The 20,440-nt window shown below is 43.5% G+C and overlaps 1 protein-coding gene across 5 annotated transcripts in view; it reads left to right on the top strand.

Moving 5' to 3' along the window:
• The first annotated feature begins 6,627 nt into the window (after positions 1-6,627).
• The window catches only part of C7H3orf20 (chromosome 7 C3orf20 homolog), a 90,421-nt gene continuing 76,608 nt past the window's right edge, over positions 6,628-20,440 (top strand). For 4 of the 5 annotated variants that reach the window (XR_004540190.1, XR_004540189.1, XM_033953079.1 and 1 more), the window contains exons 1-6: positions 6,998-7,354; positions 7,524-7,627; positions 10,318-10,868; positions 15,988-16,059; positions 17,308-17,407; positions 18,778-19,008. Coding sequence is in view for 3 of the 5 variants with exons in the window: in XM_033953079.1 (XP_033808970.1) it covers positions 7,307-7,354; positions 7,524-7,627; positions 10,318-10,868; positions 15,988-16,059; positions 17,308-17,407; positions 18,778-19,008 (1,106 nt within the window). In the remaining 2 variants the exon portion in view is untranslated. Of the gene's footprint in view, positions 6,694-6,997; positions 7,355-7,523; positions 7,628-10,317; positions 10,869-15,987; positions 16,060-17,307; positions 17,408-18,777; positions 19,009-20,440 lie in introns of those variants that run through there. The other variant, XM_033953078.1, reaches the window with a different exon arrangement.

The following is a 20,440-nucleotide window of genomic DNA, read 5'->3' on the forward strand; positions in this document are numbered from 1 at the left end:
GACCAAGGTTCAGATTTTTCTTTATCTGATTTTACTCTGTATGTTCTGGATTTTAGGAAGCCTTCAAACCAAGAGTATACTTTATCTGAGATGCCTATTGCATCCAAGATTTGCAGTTATGGACTACCAGATCAAATGCTGCGGTAAGGTCTAGTTGTATGAGAAGCATTTTTTTTCCTGTGCTGACGTGTTGTCTGGCTGTGTCAATCAGGGAGCCTAGTAATGTCTCTGCTGAAGTTGGATCTGATTGCGTGGAGTGAAGTATATTATGGTCATCCAGATAGTTGGTGAGGTGTTTGGCTACTAGTTCTTCTGTCAGTTTGACATATAGAGGTAATGAGACAATAGGTCTGTAGTTGGATGGTTGGTCTGTTGGTCCTTTTGGATCTTTTTGGATTGGGGTGATGATGATTTCGCTGAGGTCGGTTGGGAAAAGGCCATCAGTGAGCATGGTTTGTATCCATTGCAGAAGTAGAGTACAGAATTTTGTGCTGGAAGCTGTAAGGAGATATGATGGGCAGTGGTTAAGGTCACAGGATGCGTGGCTGTACTTTTTGTAGAGTTTTTTGAATTCAGACCATTGCTGGGGAATCGAGACTATGTTCTGTCAGCTGCAGTTGATTCTTTATCTGTGGGAAGAATTGTGAGTTCGTTTAGGTGGGATGGGGTACAATTGAGGGTGGCTCTGGCATTTGTAATTTTGTTCTTGAAGTGTTCTGCTAAGAGGGTGACTGAGGGGGGTGGGGTATTGTTAGTGGTCATGTAGGGTTTGGTGTCTGTTAGGTCTTTTAATATTTGGAATAGTATTTTGGTATCTTGGGTTTCTGTGCCTATTGGATTAGTGTAATGTGTTTTTCTCTTGTCCTGTAGTAGTATTTTGTATTGTTTTTTTCCAGGCGGTTTTCGTGTGATCTAGATTAGTTTTTCTCCATTTTCTTTCTAGTCGTCTGCATTGTCTTTTAAGTAGGAGTAGTTCATTGTCAGACCATTGATCTGATCTTCTGCTGATTCAAGTTTTGGTTTGTAGTGGAGCTAGTTCATCAAGGATATTGGTAGTCAGATTGTTCCACTGTGAGATGAAGTCCTTGGAGTCACAGTCCTGGATTGTTTCATCTATTTTTGTCCAGAATTTGGGGGGGGGGTTCGATGTGTTTGCGTGACGTGTAAGTTATTTTTTTGGGTTTAGGTATGGTTTTGTTCTTGGTCCAGTTGATGTTGAATGTGTATGTGTAGTGGTCTGACCAGAGGGATGGGGACCAGGTTCCAATAGGTGTTTGAATTTCTGGGGAGGATGGTTGATGGGTCATGAAGGCTGCGATGTCAAGTTGGTGTCCTTTTTCATGCGTGATTTGAGGGTTTAGGATTTGGAAGGATAAGGCATTGAGAAATGATAGACAGTTTTCTGCTGGTTTGGATGCTTGGTCTTCAAGGTGTATATTTAGGTCTCCTAGGATGAGGTTGTATTCTGCTGTTAATGAGTTTTGGTATATGAGGTTTTCAAATTCAGGTCTTACTGTGGTCCAGTTTCCTGGTGTTATGTAGCAGAGCATGCAGTTTAGTGAATTTTTTAGAGTGGTGCTTGAAAGATGACAGGCAAGGAAGTCCATTTGTGGGGTGGATGTTTTATCGAGTATATTTAGGGTTAGGGAGTCCTTGATTAAGATTGCTAGTCCTCCTCCTCTTTTTTTCTCTCTGTAGATCACTGTTATTTTGTATCCCTGAGGTCAAACTTCTGTTATTCTAGGATCTGCATCTGAGGTTAACCAGGTTTCTGTGAGGAAAAGGCAGGCTAGGTTTTCGGTTTTTATCCAGTTTTTTATGTGTTCTATTTTAGGTCCCAAGGCTCTGATGTTTAAGTAGGCACATGTTAGGGTGGTGATATCTGTTCGGAAATTGTGAGTCGTTTCAGGGTAGATGAGTGTTTTACGAGGAGGCTGAGGTTTGGTCTTGGGAGGTGGTCTTCTTCTCAAGGCTTAGGTGATGGGATGTTGAGCGCTGGTTTGATGGTTTGAGCTTCTAACTATTGGGGTTCTCCTGTTGTGGTGTTGGATTTTGTTTGCAGGGGAGCATGTGGGTGGGGCTGGTAAGTTGTTTGCTACTGCTTTCCAACTGGTAATGAGGAGGATTATCAGTAGGGTGGCCAGGGTATGTGTTTGTGTGATTAGCTTCATTTGGGGGGGGGATAGTGAGGTGGGTGGTTAGCTGTGAGAAAGTTGTTCTTCTTGTGTTATACCTGGATGGGTAGGAGTAAGAATTACTTTAGTGTAGATGCTATAGAGTGTAGAGAGTCTTGGTGGTGTGTGAGTATATGTTGGGAGTGAAAACTGTGGTTGGGCGTAACAGTTGGGAATGACAGCTACGGTTGAGAGTAGCAGTTGAGCAAGACCCGACGGTGCAAAGTCGGGGAGGAGGGGTGGAGCACGCTCCCACACCCTGAGTGCCTTCTGCACTGCTCCCGGTCCAAGTAGGGAGGTGGAGAGTAGAAGTTAACAAACAAGTGAAACCAGAGGGTGCAAAGTCGAGGGGGAGGGGTGTAGAAGCTCAGAATAAACAATCTTAGCAAATAATAAAAGAAACAACATGAAATCAGAAATCGAGTGTTTATTTCGGGAGGATTTAGCACAGTAAAGCCCCAAATTATTTAGACTGTATTCAAATTTAAATCACTTTGGCCAAATATGAATAATGTATTCGGAACGCTAGTTGGAGCCAAATGGAATAAAATATGAATATTTGGTACAGCTTTAGTTAGACCTCTACCCAGGAGGACCGGTGCAAGGGCATCAGACCCAGGCAAACCCTCCGTTTGGTTCAGCTTTGGCAGCAATTTCATAAGCTGATACCTCATTATAGGCACCATACAGTGGCACAATTTGCCCCAATTCTGTAATAGCTTAAGGGCACACCTAAGCCTTTATATAATACTAGTTTTATAGCCCGTTACATTAACGAGTGCTAGAATAGATGTGTAGACTTAGGCATTTCTTTCTTTCTCTCTGCCCCCTGTCTGTTTTCCCTTCTCCCTTACTTTTACCTCCCCCTGTCCAGCATTAGGCCTTCTCCCTTTCACCTCCCCCCCTGTCTAGCAGCACCTCTTCCCTTCTCCCCATGCCCAGCAGTAGGCCTCCCTTCCTGTTACCTCCCCCCTGTCCATCCTGTTACCTCGCCCCTGTCCAGCAGCACCTCTTCCTTGCTCTCCCTGTCCAGCAGTAGCCCATCTCCGTTCCTTTTACCCCTTCCCTGCTTCCTCTGTTCAGCAGTAGCCCTTCTCCCTTACCTGCTCACTGTCCAGCATCTGCTAGGCCAAGCAGCCTCAGGGCTTTTGCTAGGCTGGCCCACTTCACATTATCGAAGTGGGCCGGCCTAGCAAATGCCCCACGGCTGCTGCCACTGCTGGTCCGGGGGTGAGAAGGCGAGGTGTTGTCAGAAGTCAGCCGGCATCAGAGATCGGGGCAGAAACGTTGCTGGAGAAACCGCTGCACGCGTCGCAAACCGCCAAAGGCTCCTACTGTGTATGCAGTGACACGGAGCCACAGATCAGGGATCACGACCGCAAGAAGTTTCAACTACGTAAGCGCGATAAGGGTTTTATTATAGAGGATTAGGGCAAAGCGGCATGGACAGGCCAAAAGTTAGATGCACCTATTTATGACATGTCAATGACTGACCTAAGTGGGCCTACTAAGAGCACCATAACATGCAACCAGGGACACAGCCCTCCGATTTTGGAGGTGCCCAGGGTGGACTTGGGGGGGGCAACACATTCCTCCGCTCCCGCCCCCACACGTGTGTATGCTAAAGATACCTTTGCTGGTGGCGATGCTGAAGTCCTGCCAACCAGTTGTCAAATAGCCACGCTCCTCCTCCTGGCACTGCTTTAATGCAGAAGTTGGTGGGGTGCCTCCAGCCATTACCGAGACTTCTCATGCATGCTCAGGCACACTGCTGGCTTCTGCATTAAAAAAAAAAAAGCAGTGCAAGGAGGAGGGAAGCATCTCAGGAACTGGCTGGCAGGGCTTTGGAATCCCTGCCAGTCATTTAAAGGAGTGCTGCAGTTCTGGAGGAGGCCCAAGCACACCCTTAGATGGGTCATTTAGGAAAGAGGAGAAACATCATAGCGCAATATCTCTGATTCCTATTTCAGAGAGCCGCTCATTGAGGAGAGGATGATCAGTAGTGTCGAAGGCCGCGCTGAGATCCAGCAGCCCAGAAGGACATCATTACCCTTGTCCACAAGTTTCCAGCAGTCGTCGACGATGTCAAGGAGGACGGTTTCAGTACTGTGGAATTTCCTGAAAAGCAATAAAGACATACCTCTTAACCTAAACCCCTACCCTTGACCGATCGACTACAAAAAGATGTATATTGGTACCAGAACCAGTATGTGTCACATAAGGATAACTTGTATCATACACTGTGTGTCAAATTAGGTATAACTTGGACTGGAGACCTTGCATCGTAAGGACAACCATAGCAAATTTTAACCAGTAAACTGTATATTATTATTAGCTCCTAGCACGTATCAAGTTAGGATAAAAATTTGTATCGTAAACTTGTACAGATATTATGTATGTTAAACCTGTAACCCAGTGGGTCCCAACCCTGTCCTGGAGGACCACCAGCCAGTCGGGTGTTTGAGATAGCCCTAATGAATATGCATGGAGCAGATTTGCATGCCTGTCACCTCCATTATATGCAAATCTGTCTCATGCATATTTATTAGGGCTATCCCGAAAACCCGATTGGCTGGTGGTCCTCCAGGACAGGGCTGTAACCCGTTCTGAGTTCTTTTGGGACAGAGGGCTAGAAAATGAATTAAATAAATAAATGTGCTAAGGCCATTTTTACAACCAGGGTAAAATGACTGCTTTTTATATCTTCCTTATTAATGGCCATTTGCGCATGACTATTAGCATGCGAGTCCATATTGCAACTTAATATGTAGGCCAGGGCTGCCCAAGTCAGGTCCTCGAGATCTACTGGCAGGCCAAGTTTTCAGGATATCCACAATGAATATGCATGAGAGAGATTTGCCTGCACTGCCTTCTTGGTATGCAAATCTCTCTCTCATGCATGTTTATTGTGGATATCCTGAAAACCTGACCTGCCAGTAGATCTCGAGGACCGGACTTGGGCAGCCTTATAGGCAGCAAGAGCTCAGGTACTAAATCACACATTAACCCAGGGGTGTCAAAGTCATAGAAACATAGAAATAGACGGCAGATAAGGGCCCACGGCCCATCTAATCTGCCCACCTTAATGTCCCTCCCCTACCTTTGCCCTGTGAATAGATCCCATGTGCCGATCCCATTTGGCCTTAAAATCAGGCACGCTGCTGGCCTCAATCACCTGCAGTGGAAGACTATTCCAACGATCAACCACTCTTTCAGTGAAAAAGAATTTCCTGGTGTCACCTCGTAGTTTCCCGCCCTTGATTTTCAACGGATGCCCTCTTGTTGTCGTGGGACCCTTGAAAAAGAAGATATCTTCCTCCGCCTCGATGCGGCCCGTAAGATACTTGAACGTCTCGATCATGTCTCCCCTCTCTCTGCGCTCCTCGAGCGAGTATAGCTGTAATCTGTCAAGCCGTTTTTCGTATGGTAGATCCTTGAGTCCCGAGACCATCCGGGTGGCCATTCTTTGCACCGACTCCAGTCTCAGCACATCCTTGCGGTAATGCGGCCTCCAGAATTGCACACAGTATTCCAGGTGGGGCCTCACCATGGATCTATACAATGGCATAATGACTTCCGCCTTACGACTGACGAAACCCCTTCGTATGTATCCCATGATTTGTCTTGCCTTGGACGAAGCCTGCTCCACTTGATTGGCAGACTTCATGTCCTCACTGACGATTACCCCCAAGTCTCGTTCTGCTCGAGGGCCGCAATCCAGTCGGGTTTTCAGGATTTCCCCAATGAATATGTATGAGATCTATTAGCATACAATGAAAGCAGTGCATGCAAATAGATATCATGCATATTCATGGGGGAAATCCTGAAAACCCGACTGGATTGCGGCCCTCGAGCAGGGACTTTGACACCCCTGCATTAGTGCTTACCACAGCTTTGTAAACGAGTCCTTTAATGTGGGAGCACTTGTGCGCCCCCCTATATAGGAGGCAGTAAGAGTCCCATGTTACTTTTTTGCAAGTCCAGCGTGCTAATAGAAAAATTAGCAGCCTAAAAAACCCCCACCTTAAAATACAGACATCATAAATATGGACTTTAGAATGCAGTAAAGTTCTACATCTCAGTACTATTCAATGAGGATCCTGGAAATCCTGTTTTCACCTTGTTCCATATTTTAGTTAATGCTGAACAAGGGAGATCTGGGTTGGGACGTCTCAGTCGCCTTGCTGACAATCCTTGGGAAGGAATCTTTAGTAAAAAGTTTTCAAAAGGCCGTAAATTAATTATTTGTGCCTCATTCTTAAAAGTGTTAACTACTGTATATATGGTATTCAGCTTGCATTTGGGAATTGGGAAGTGTAGATGGGGAGGGGGGGTGTTGATTTCTTCCTTTCCCTCCAATAAGAAATCGGAAAATAAGGAACTGGCCTCTGCAATGCATTTGAAAGCAGAAGGTAACTAAGCAACCTGCCCTCAAACTGTAGCTGCAAAGAGAGTCACTCTGACCCTGACACTCTCCCAGAGGAGACACTTGGCAGCACTTTCCAAAAGAGACAGGCTGGTGGGTGTTCTTCGGTAAAATAATACCTTTATTTTCATATACCGCCATACCACAAGCAGTTCAAAGCGGTTTACAGGGGAAGAGACTGTGTGCAGACAGCAACATTACAGAGAACTTTTCAAACCGACATTAGCATGTTAAGCTTAGTCAAGTTTATCTGGAAGCCTCTGGCACTGGATTTCCTAGAAGGACTGCTTCTAAATTGGGAAGGGCAGCTGAAAAGCGGTCGTTTCCCGCGCAATTTGCAACTTTTCTGCCCTTTGCTTCTATGGGAGCGCTTTAGTTGGGGGAAGAGAGTGAAAGGTTGAAAACAAACGGAAGGAGAGAGACTTAGGTCCGGCCTTAGGTTCTCCTAGCTGGAAAAGATTTGCAGCAAGTTTGAAGCGGTTCCGGTTTCTTCTTCTTCGGGGTATTCAATCGGCTTTGCTGTTTGCTCGTTAGTCTGAACCTTGTGCCAAATAAATGATCTTCAGTCAGTGTATTTTACATATAGTGGCAGGACAGACCAGCAACGATCATTTTGAACTATGTGTGTGTTTAATTTCTTATTGGGAAGTTTCTTGGTCTCCCCTGGCAGATTCCTCTCCAGGATCTATAGACATCACCTGAAACAATGACGGCGTCAACTCTGATTCCCGGACCTCTGTTTTTCCACGACCAGGTATTTTTTTTATTATTATTAATTTTACCTATTAACTTCACGGCATTGGAATAAATGAATGCAAATAATGACAGGCCTGGTCTCTCCAGCCTACCCAGTAAAGAGATCAGGGCAGTAGTTGCTGATCATCAGCTGTTTGATGAGATGTCCTCGATTTTGTATATTTCAGACCAAGACCAGGAAAAGTAAGCGGGTCAAGAAAATGCCAGAGGAGCTACCTTTTGATGTAAAGACCATGAATGTTAACCCTCGCCTTGCTGCTATTATTAACAGGTAAAGGTGACTGAGGGATGGGGGTAATTCTATATCCTGATTAGGTAGTAGTTAAATCTTTAAAAAAAATACTAATTTGTGAACATTGCTTTTTTGATAATTTCTGACAAATGTTTTACAATGTTATATCTATTATCCAAATAGTTAATGGGTACTTTTGTGTGTCTAAGTGGCGGTTCGGTCATACACTTTTCAAAGCAAACTGGAATTTTAAAGGCTCCGAGATATTTTACTGGGCTAAAAGTGTAGCATAGCGCTAGGGCTCACTGGCACTGTGGGACACCTGGGTTTGGTTCTCTTCGACTCTTTGGGTGGGGGCAGCAGAGGTAGAACCTAGAACTTTATAGATGCGGAACCTAGGCTCATTCCAATTATTCCGAAAGCATCTGAAAACCTGGCTTTTCTACAAAAGCTATCTATTTAAAATGTAAAGCTAGCTATCCTCTTCATAACCTCTAATTTCTTATTATGCCATTCCCTCATTTATTGAATTACCTGTAAACCGTGCCGAGCTCTATCTTTATGGAGATGATGCGGTATACAAACTTAAAGTTTAGTTTAGATGCAAAAGAGAGGAACTTTCAACGGCTGGTTGCACTGGCCCTCCCAGCTATAAATTAGGGATATGTAGTCATTTAAATGACAATTTTCTGTCATTTTGAATACAAAATAACAAAGGACCTTTTGTTGTGCAGGAGTTAAGTTCTGGAACTCCTTAGTGGGCCAAATATGAAACTGCTGTGAAAAGGGTAGGTTCAGAAAATTACTTCAGACGCAGCTTTTCGTAGCTGCCTCTTTTTTTTTTTAGTTAACTTGGCTAAAACTGATGAATTATCCAAGAGCCCTGCTATCCACTCTATGCTATTTTCTTGAGGATTGTATGTAACCTTACTTTTGTTAGATGAGTATTTTATTATTAATTTGTTTTTATTCTGTTGCCATTTTAACACTGTGTATGTAAGCTATGTAAACCGTTTAGTTTTAGACAGTATATATGCTAGCAATACTGAAAAGATTTTGCACGCTAAAACAAAAGAAATGCTACAAAACATTACAAAAAAAAGACTTCCACAAATTGGAACTGAAATGAAAAATGAAAAAAAAGTTTTTTTTCTTGTACACATGCCTACTGCAAATTGAGAAAGGTCATTTGTGGCAAAAAAAAGATCGGGATCAAGTATATGCATGCAATGTGATATATGAATTAATAATGAGTGTGACTGTTGTCAGCATAGCTATTGCTAGCAAACAGCATTTTCAGTTGGCATAACTAATGTCTGCAAAGGCCTATGGGAAATTATCTGACTCTGGATGCAGAATTCTGTGCTCCTGCACAGAATTCACATACATTAATCATTCAGCCAGACTGAATTGTTTAACAAGAAGATAGGCTGCTTGAATGGGACAAAGAAGCCAGAGACTAATCCCATCTACCATGCCTGCAAGTATCACACCCTTACAACTGTAAAGTCAAACTGGAAGGACCACTTAGGTCTTTATCTGCCGCCATCTACTATGTTACCTGTAACAGATATAGACAGCAAGATTGAGAAGACACACAAGTTGTTTTCTTTCTACAGCTTTTGAACTAACTGAGGAGCTGAGGAACGGTGAAAAAAAGCCAATTACGTTTAGTTCTGAGCTCGGTTCTGTCCAGGTGCCAGGGCCAGCATTAGGGGAGGGCAAACAGGGCAATTGCCCTGGGCCCCCTGTCACATGGGGCCTCAAACCTGCAGGCTACAAGCAAGCTTCAGGGCCCCCTCCCTAGCGTTTGCCCTAGGCCCCATCTTGACCAGCACTGGCCCTGCCCGGTACCATGGGATGATGTCACCCACTTGTGTGCTTGACCGTCTTGCTGTCTATGGAAATACCTGTTACAGGTAAGCAAAAAATATTTTTTTCCAACAAATGTAGCAGGTTTAACCCCAAACAAGAGCATAGAAGAGTGTAATGTGCACAGAGCAGCAGGTACAACTCTAGCCGCTTTACTGGTTATTTACTAGAACAATTTACAATGTTTAAGGCGGTTTGTCCACTAGGGATAACTTCATTGTTTGTGTTCCCTCCAGTACGAGGATGTCTTTACAAGAAATTTTTGCATCGAACAATTGCATATCAGGCTGCTAGTTGGGATTCGGAACGTCATATTTTGTTTGCTTCTTCGATATCATATATGCATTTCCAAAAAATATTAAAGACATCTCTTTTTGTAAAATTCTTAGGAAAGTAAGGAAGATGAGATTTCTCTTGTATTTCACTGTGATGTACAGTCTCTTGATGATGTAAACTGCATCGATCTAGAAGGTATTGCGGACAGTACAAGTGTTCCCTCTAAGCTGAGCAGGTGTCCTCCAGCTGCATTGCTACCACTAGGGGGTGGAATATTTTCAGTCGCTAAGGACAGGTATGTTCCCTGGAGTCCTGCAGAACTTGCATGTCCCTCACAATTGAAAAATGTGACAGTAAAACAGCACCCTCTATTGGTGAGACTGTGGGTGGAGGACTCCTGCTCAGGCCCGGGTCTAGAAATATATTTTTATGCAATGTAATGGACAAGGTAGATGAGTCATACTGGTCTTTATCTGCTATCATTTGCTATGTTCTAAGCAGACTAGCTCTCGGCAGTGTCCATTCAGCAACAGTAATAACGAGACTTGATAACTAAGAATTGCATTCTGTTTTCCCCTCAGTCTAAGTAAAAAGCAAAAAGCTGGACATATGGGTGAAAAAAATGAAGAGGTTTTGCTGAAAGATGATGCAGCAGGAAAAGAGAAGCTTGCCGTTGTACCTGAAATACTTACTTCCACCATGATGAAAGATGAAGTGGAGGATCCTAAGCTCTCCCAGGTTCCTCCATCTAATGAAGACCTTCAGATGAGTCCGTTTGATGAATATAAATACACCGCACCGACCTTGCTCTGTGAACTTGGGAATCTGTTGGATTTTTTTTCTCCGTATGAGATGAGTCTCCCCCAGGGGCTAGTAAATGTGCTGAACCAGAGCTGGAAAGAGCTCACAGAAGGTGCCGTGTATCCTAAAAAGCACTGGCGGGCACCAGTGGACTGTGGTACGAAAGCAGGAGCCCAGGAACAGGGTGACAAGCCAGCCGGTTCTGAGGTCGCTATCACTGAGAAAGTGAAAAAAGTAAAAAACAATAAAAATAAGAAGTGTGCGACACAAGCAGAGAACACCAAGGAAAAGAACAGGGAAGCTGCACCTAACAAGCCTCCTGGAAACAAAGGTGAGAGTAAAACTGAAATCAGATATTCTGTTCACAAACCACTGCAATCTCTGTCTACCAAGGCCCAGCTAACTCCCTTCACTGAAATGCTACTTCTCTATTAATTATTTTCTAATGCACACCAGCAAATCCCATTCTCTATCTAGGTGGGTTTTATGCTTGTTGTATTAAGTTAAAAAACAAAAGGAATTGACCCCAAAATATCCCCAAAAAGAAGAAAATCCAGAGAAAACCAAAAAAACTCTGTGGAGTGACGATGTTCCTAAATGGACTTCATTTGAAAGTATCAAAGTTCCAAAGGTACACTAAAATCATCCAAATAAAATAATTCCATCCACATAAAAGTAAATCATCCACATAAGAGCCTTAAAGGACCTAGTCCGCTAGGGATACAGGACCAACACCGTCTGCGTTTCGACAAAAAGTCTTCTTCAGGGGTCCTATAGAGGTGAGTATGTGGGAAACAATTGTGTGGTGAGCCGGAAGTGAGACACTGCTTGCATTTGCAATGCAAGCAGTGTCTCACTTCCGGCTCACCACACAATTGTTTCCCACGTACTCACCTTTTTGTCGAAACGCGGACCGTCCGTGTTGGGTCCTGTATCCCTAGCGGACTAGGTCCTTTAAAGTTCTTATGTGGATGATTTTAGTGTACCTTTGGAACTTTGATACTTTCAAATAAAGTCCATTTAGGAACATCGTCACTCCACAGAGTTTTTTGGGTTTTCTGTTGTATTAAGTTTCCATCAAGGAAGAATGAGGTCGATATGATGACCTCCTGTCAGTGTTGTTTGTTGCTGTGTGGGGGACCCAGGTCAGATAGTTGAGCACAGATTCTGCTCATGAAATCAGCCAGAGCTAGGGATGCCACATGGGGCTGGTCTGACCATTAGAGTAAATGTGACATCCCTCTAGGGCTACATAATTTTTTTTTTTTTTGGGGGGGGGGCAGCACTGGCACAACAGTCATCTCTAAACAAGACTCAGCGTGGCCGGCATGGAGCCTTGTTCACGTGTACATGCTCTTGGTCTGATGCTCTGAACTGCCTGCTTTGGAGGTAGTGGGATGTGGCAGACTTTGAGTTGCATAGGTGATCAAGGTTCTGCATCAACTTCACTGCATCTTTTTTCGTGACTGCTGCACTAGAGCTGCCTCCCAAATTTTGCCACTTTGGAAGGGGCAGAGAAAGAGAGATGCTGAACATTGGGAGTGGAAAGGGGCTAGGGAAGGGAAGAGGTTAGAAGTAGAGAATGACACGGGGACAAACATTTCCCCGTCCCCACAGGAACTCATTTTCCCTTCCCGTTCCCACAAGTTCTTTTCCTGCCCCTGCAAGCTCCGTCCTCGTCTGCACAAGCCTCAAACCCTTTAAAATCTTAAGTATTCAAGGTTTGTGCGGTTAAGGCAGAGCTTGCAGGAATGGGATAGGGACAAGGGACAGCCAATCGGGATGCACATATTTAGAAATAAATTGAGCGAGGACGAATACCTACAGTGCAGGTGTCTATAGCGTGTGTACAGAATTGCATAGGGATGCTTAAGCATGCCCAAGGCAGGGTGTGAGCATGGTTTTATTCATAAGTTGCTTTGGGCATGCTTAAGTGTTCCTACATGTCTCCGTAGGCACAAGACAGACATGTTAAATGTAGGCCTGCAATGCTGTTGGTGATCCCTAGCAGCCATAATTGCAGGGTTTCAGAAGGAATCCTCTTACTAAAGGGTGTTAGGCATTTAACACATGGTTAGCACACAGTAACAGGCTACAGTACAAACTGTAGCTTGCCTATTACTGTATTTTTCAGACATGTTTCCTGAGGAGGCATGGTATGGGCAGGGAATGAGTGTGAAAGTGTTAACCATCTAGAGATCATCTGACCTGTTATACTTACCATGCACTAACTGGCTAATGTAGAACTCCTGCGTTATCTTTGCAGGTACTGTACGCTGATAGTAGCATTAGCATATTACTGGCAAAAAAGGAGGGGGGGGAGGGCCTTCAAAAAATGTCACTTAAAATTTGCAGTTACCATGTGTTAACATCCCTCTTTAGAGAATAATTGTAAATTTTAGCGCACTTTAGTTAAAAAAAAACCCAAACACAACACCCCTGATGTCCATGACATATTCGGGTATATGCGTGGTTTTGTAAAAGCAGGGGGGGGGGGAGGGGGGAAGAAGTGCAATTTACCTAAATTATGAAGGTACTAATTTTTAATTATTAGCACCGATGAACCCTATTAAACCATTATGTCAGGCACTTAGATAGGTGCCTATGCTGGCGTGTCTAGCTAAATTTTAGGCGTCATTTACATAATCGGGGTCTAAAAGTGCTCGCATGCTATTCCAGTGCTAATTAGTTAGTATGAGGTAATATAGCTGTGCTGATTAGCATAGCACCAGCCATGCTCACTCAAAAATTAAAAAATATTTTTTAGCGCGCAGTTAGCGTACACGCATTTGGCACTTACCACAGGACGCCTGAGCGTGTCGCATGGTACACCATTTTAAGCTGCTTAAGGCATCTGTTAGCACTTAACGCAGCTTAATAAAAAGCCCCAAAGAGCTGAAAATAAGATAAAACTGATTATTTGGGTTTGTTCAAGATCTATTGTGTGATGGGGGGGGGGGGCTAGAATTCCTTGATTTTTTTTCACCAGGATTGCTTGCAATACTATGCTGAAGGAAAACAAGGTTAGACAAGTTCCTGCTGAACCGGAACATACGCACGTAAGGCTAGACTCAATCAGGGCACTGGCCTTTGACCTAAGGTCCGCCGCGTGAGCAGACTGCTGGGCACGATGGATTCTTAGGTTCTTTAAGATTGGGAAAGTTTAAAACAGCTTAAAATGATCTCTGGCTTTATTTGCAGTTTGAGAGCCTTAAAGCCTTTGGGGGACAATATTTAGAATGATTTAGGTCGTCGAAGCATTTAGCGCTCCAGGCTACGGTAGAAACCTCTACCGTGGTTTGTAAAAGGGGTGGGGGTGGGGGTTAAATGGGCAGGAGAGGCTTCTGTCTTTTTAAATTGCAGTCAGTGGCCAATTTCTGGATTTTCAGCAACACTTAACCACAAAGGACTCCTGAAAATCTGGTGTGACCACCGCAGCCTTCATCTGTTAGTGCCGGGGCGATAGGGGGCAGAATCGGAGAGGAGCTGTTTATAGTTAAAATGGATGTCCTTTTCTATTTTTATTTCTGGAGGACGGGAACCCTGTAGCATGTCTTGATATTGATTACAGATGATACGTAGAAAACTGGATGAAGCAGCTAGGCCTGAGGTAAATTAAGTATCTTAAGAGTGGAGGAATAGAAATCCAGACACAATCATTGGTCAAAATTCTCTGCTAGAATCCTTATAATGGCTGAACTTTGAGTAGTATGAGATTTTGGTTAAAAAAAATTTGTGACAAGTTCCTAAAACTCCCTAAACCATTTTTAAGATGGATTTGGAAAATCTACAGCTTATTCCTGGGATAAGCAGCATAAAATCTCTTTTGTTCTATTAGGATCTTGCCAAGTACAGTAAAACCTTGGATTGCAAGTACAGTAACTTGTTTGCAAGTGTTTTGCAAGACAAGCCAAACATTTTATTACATTTTAACTTGATATACAAGCAATGTCTTGCAATACAAGTACATACAGTATACATATCACAACTGAGCCGATGGTTCTTCTCTTTCTGATGTGGGAGTGTAGTGACTGTTCTAAACGAACGAAGTCTTGCAATATGAGTATGTACAGTATTTTTATATTAAAAGTTTTTGGGTTGTGGAACAAACTGTTTGAGTTTCCATTATTTCCTATGGGGAAATTCGCTTTGATATACGAGTGCTTTGGATTACAAGCATGCTTCTGGAACGAATTATGCTCACAAACCAAGGTTTGACTGTAATTTAGGACCTGGATTGGCCACTGTGAGAAAGAGGATACAGGGCTTAATGGGTCTTTGGTTTGTCCCAGTATAGCAAAGCTTAAGTTCTTATGTAAATAGACTTTCAGGTCTTGTCCATGGCATTTTCACCATTGTGATCTAAATTCTAAATCAGTATGCCTGCCTGAGAGAGAACTCTCTGTATAGGCGCAGTACGCTGGCTGACACCATGACATATGAGACTTTCAGTAATATGTATGATTTATCGTTTGTAACCTTGTTTGAATAGTATCCAAAGCCACACTATGGTGCTTAATGTCACGTCGCTCAGCAGCTGTCAAAACTAATTCTGCTTACACAAACGCAAGCTCGGAATGAAATTAAGATGTAGTAAACATGTACTGCATAGCCATAGTAACATGGATGAGTTACGGGCAGGAAAGGAGCAAGCTCTGTACCTTGCAGTTAGCATATAACTTATTGCGTTTTGTTAGCCAATTAAGTTGTGTGTACAAATTGGCTACAACTTCCAGGCACAACTTAAGGTGCCATATACAGAATTTGGCTACGACTTCCATGCACAACCCCGTTCCTACTAGCTCCGTCCTCATCTGCACAAGCCTCAAACATTTTAAAATCTTAAGTATTCATGGCTTGTGCGGTTAAGGATGAGCTTGCAAGAATGGGACAGGGACAAGGGACGGAACTCATGGGGGACGGGGTGGGACTATTGAGATCTCACGGGGACAAATTTGTGTCATTCTCTAAGTTATTTGTTCTGTTACTCTAGAGCAGAGATTCTTAACCTGGGGTCCATGGATGGGTTTCAGGGTATCCGTGAGGGTCGGATAAAAATTAACATTTATATTCACTATACTATACAGTCCGGTACTGTTGATTTTTCTCACAGATAATGAGATATATTAGTAGTAGCTCAGTTTTAATTTGCAAAAGAGGATTGTATTTCATAATTGTAATGAGTGGCCATTACTTTTTGCATAAAAAAGGATCTGGGTATCATTGTAGATGACACGATGAAACCTACCGCCCAATGTCCGCTGGCGGCCAAAAAAGCAAACAGGATCTCGGCACTTACAGTGTGGTAATTGCAAAATTCTACCACATTTTAGTTAAAAAAAAAAAAGCCCTGAAGTTTGTTGAGGATGAAATAAAACTATCATTGTGTAATTACTGTACATAAATAAATGATACAGATTCATTAGTATTTTCCTTTGTTGTTTATGTAGTTCCTGTTACGCATCCACAATTACACGTGACCATCAGTTTTTCAATGTCGTCGAGAATGTGTGTGGAACAAGGTAAGATTTACTGATCTGAAGGTGATACACTAGCGAATGATAAATGGTCTAGACCAGAAATTAGATTTCAGGGATTGAAAATGGTAAAAGTTACAACCTGGAAAAGCTGAAAATAATGTCAAACTCTTACTGCTCCCCTGATCAGCACACACCCGACTTCTCAAATCGTCTGTGAAAATACACAGCTTGGATCTAGAATTACACATGCACATGCATGTTTTGCTTAATATATGGGCGTCAATATTCAAAGCGATTTTTACCAGCCAAAAATGATGCCTGGTCAGTTAAATCACCTGATTGGGGTTAACTGCTAATTTTCAGCAGCATTTAACCATCTGGTGCCACTGGAAATAACTGGTTGACGCCGAACCCCAAAAGAAGCTATTTTGGAGGTGTTCAGGGCAGAATCAGCACTTGATTGGTTAATTGCATATATAAGATCACATAAAAGTCAGTCCTTTCTTTATGTGGCAACCCAGAGCCAGTTACGAGGGGGTGCTGAAAAGTTCTCAGCCCAACCAAGAAGAGAATGATGTGGATTATGGTTCAATCAATGATTTAAAATAATGTCAAAACATAGAATTTTGATGTTGCAAATTGACACTTTACACTCTCTTCAGGTACAGTGGCAAAATAAGGCTCAGAATTTAGGACGTTGATTGGGCTGAGAACTTTTCAGCACCCCCTCATATGCAATAAAAGGGAGCAAAGTATAGGACAATCAAGCCATTGTGACATCACTGATGAGGTTGGCTCTTATTGGTGGAATGAGGCATTATGACATTAAAATCTCAGCTCTGGTTACCAGAGAGTGAAAGCCTTCACACTACAAGGGGGTGCTGAAAAGTTCTCAGCCCTACCAAGACGAGAATGATGTGGATAGGGTTCAATCAATGATCTGAAACAACGTCAAAACGGAGAATTTTGTCTCTGCAAATCGGCACTTAACAAAATGAGATAAAACTCTTTTCAGCTACAGTGGCAAAATAACGCTCAGAATTTAAGAAGTGCGTTGGTTGGGCTGAGACCTTTTTAGCACTCCCTTGTAAATGCTGAATATTGCACTTAACCAGCTAGGTGTTAGCTGGCTCTGCGAACCTGGGTTCTGATGCCAGTCCACTGCAATGTCTCACAGCCTGCACAAACTCCAGGTTTGGTTTGTTAATGCCCACTTACAACAGTGACAAATCTTTCAGGGATTCTTATAGATAAACTAATTCTAAATGTTTTCTTGGTTTCTCTCTGCAGGTTGGATATTTCAGAACAAAGACCCTGAGTCTGAAGAGAGAGAATGGAATGCCATGTATCGCTGGGCAGTGGAGAGATTACAGTTGGCACAGCTATCAATGTAAATGCCGTCTCCTTGTGAGGCTTTCTATGTGAATTGTTTCCCAGATAATATGTGAGGGACTAATACAGCTATGTGCTAGATTTCAGTGCTACAAAAATTCATAGTTTATAGTCATTCATTTTATTTATTGGGATTTATTACTGCCTTTTCATGAAGAGATTCACCCAAAGCAGACAATACACTGAGGGGCAGATTCTCAAAACCAAAATCTGCCTTTAATGTGCTCGATAAATCTGTTCCAACCGATTTAGCGTGAATGTATTTTAGTGACGGATTATCAAAATGGCTTACCGAGGTCTTCTCTGAGTTTTCTAGTAGACTCCGATATTGCCATGCAAATGCAGTACAACAAGGTCGTTAATATTAAAATGATCACTCTGAGTGATTCTCTATAATCGAGTGCTGATTGGCTCTAGCACTGACAGGAAAGTAAGGTTTGACAGCTCAGACCCCCCTCCCCCCATGCAAATTAAAATTTTAAAAAAAACAATCCAAAGATTGGCAGGAGAGATACCCACTCTCTCTTGCCGCGTCACACAATCACTCGACACCGCTAAATCCACCCCCTCCCCCCGCAGTGGGAGAGATGCCCACTCCCTCCTGCCACCAAGCAACGCCCCCCATGACACCTTCTCCCCCAGCAGCGGGAGAGATGCCCACTCCCTCCCACTGCCACACTACCCCCACCCCGACACCCCCATGTCTCCAACAACCTTCGCCCCCTCCCCCTTGTTAACAATGGCTGGCCAGAAGGGATGTCTACTCCCTCCAGCTAGCAGGCCCACCTTTTCAAAATGGTGGTCCTTCCCCTCCCTGAGGCCCAGGTTGTTTTAAGGTCTTTCCTATGGTATACATGCGTGGCAAGGAGATGAGCGGGGGGGGGGGGGGTGGAGGGGGAGAGGAGGAGGGGTGTTGTGCCCTTAGCAAGACAGCACCCAGGGTAGACTACACCTCTCCCCCCCCCCTCTTACAATGCCACTAACTACCTGTATGTAACTCACTATTAACCTGGACTTGGAGAGATGAGTAGATAAATCTTGTCATTTGAGCCTAAAATTGAAGTGAGTGCAATGAGCTTGCAACGCTGTAAGAAAAGCAGACATATACCCTGAATGAGGTCAGATTTTAGAAATATAACATTTTGTACCCATGGTTGAGTCTTCCTCAGAACAGTCTCTGTATGAACTGAAACCTTCCATTCGTTAATACTGTGATCTTATTCCGGCTCTTCCCCACCCCATGTTTCTTCCCTGTGTGGAGCTGAAATAAAATTGTATCGGAATTAAAGCCTGCTCAATTTACCTGGAGCATTTTGGGCTTGGAAAACCTTGAGAATGACTACTTGCAATTTTCTCCCATTCTGACAGAAATAAACAATCATGCGATCTGAAGGAAAAGGGATTTCACAAAGCAGTCATTCTTCGTCACTATGATGACTCGAAGAAAGAAGCGTTCAGCAAGCCCAAAAAGCAGGCCTGCGAGATCAGCACCTCCTTTGTACTGCAGAACGGAAAACCTCTCATTCCAGAGATCAAGAAAAAAGACCCTGTTTTGAAAAAATTACACTATTCGCTGATTGATGGCTCTTCTCTCACTTAATATCCTTTAAAATGAAAAAGAAAGAGGGCGGGCTTGGGTGGAGGGGGGGAAGCAGGGGGTAAAGGGACAGAGTTAATGGAAAGTTGAACCAATAATATTAAATAAGCAACTAGAACAATTAAAATATTTATTTTGTTATATTATTCATGAATGAATATCAAACAAATAGAAAGAATGCATCAAAATGAGGACCAGATGTGCTCTGGAGCCAAACTGACTACAGAGTGTGGGCCCAAGGCAATGAAGGGTTAAAGGACTTGCCCAAGGCCTCAGGGAGTTCACAAGGGCCTTCATCCCAGCCCTTTAACCATTAGGCCACTTTACTCCCCAAATAAGGTTATACATGTAATGAAACTGTTATGGCCATGTTTCAGCTAAACCTGTATCAGAGGTTAAAATCTTAATAAATATTAATGTCAGAAATCAAGATGATATTCTAATGTAATCTAGCATTCCAATCAACATGATATGCTACTGAGTTGCCAGATTTCCTCTTTGAAAGAAGAGGATGCCTGGCCCTGCTCTGTTCCGCCTCCCCCCAGTCCCGCTCCATTCTGCCTCTGCCCCTGCCCTGTACTTCCTCCAGCCCCACCCCCACACGAACCTCCCCAAGCTTGAAGGCTGCATTTGGAAGCCTTTGCGCATGCGCGCATGGGTATGACATCATCACGGTGATGGCCGCTCATGCACAAAAGGCTTCCAGACGCAGCCTTCGAGCTCGGGATTTCCAAAACCTGGACAAGCTGCCAGGTTTTGGAAATCCCTCCAGGTGTCCTGACAGTTCTCTAAAAAGACGACCCGTCCGGGTTTTCCCAGACATATGGTAACCCTATACTACACTAATGTGTCAAACTCTATAATCTTACCATGAATCGCAAAAAAATGTTGATATTTTTTTCTAAACGAGGAAAAGATCTCAAAACTGTAACATTAGGGCATAAGTTACATTACATTAGTTTCTTTTATTCTGCCAATACCTTGCGGTTGTGGGCGGATTACAAAAGGAAGAGATTCTGGTCATTTCCAGAAGATTCCAGGGAAGCTATTGGTTGTAACATTTGGGGCTCCTTTTACGAAGCCGCGTTAGCGGTTTAACGCATGTAATAGCGCGTGCCAATTTGCCGGCCGCGCTAGCCGCTACCACCTCCTCTTGAGCAGGCGGGGGTTGGCGCACGCGATAAAGGGTGCGTGCGATAAAGCCGCTAACGCGGCTTCGTAAAAGGAGCTCTTGGGGGTCTGGTGACAGAGTGAGGATATCGGTTGTATCGGGAGGAGTTTGTCTTGACATATTTCTTGAATAGCCTGGTTTTTTTAATTAAGTTCTTATCATGGATCAAAAACCTCGTGGGTGCTGTTTGTGCACTTATGCGCTATTTAATTAATTATTTAATTTGTGTACTATCACATTTTCCCCAAAGAGCTCAGAACGGG

The sequence above is a fragment of the Geotrypetes seraphini genome, chromosome 7 (genome assembly GCF_902459505.1).
Source record: "Geotrypetes seraphini chromosome 7, aGeoSer1.1, whole genome shotgun sequence".
In the NCBI taxonomy this organism is placed as follows: domain Eukaryota; kingdom Metazoa; phylum Chordata; class Amphibia; order Gymnophiona; family Dermophiidae; genus Geotrypetes; species Geotrypetes seraphini.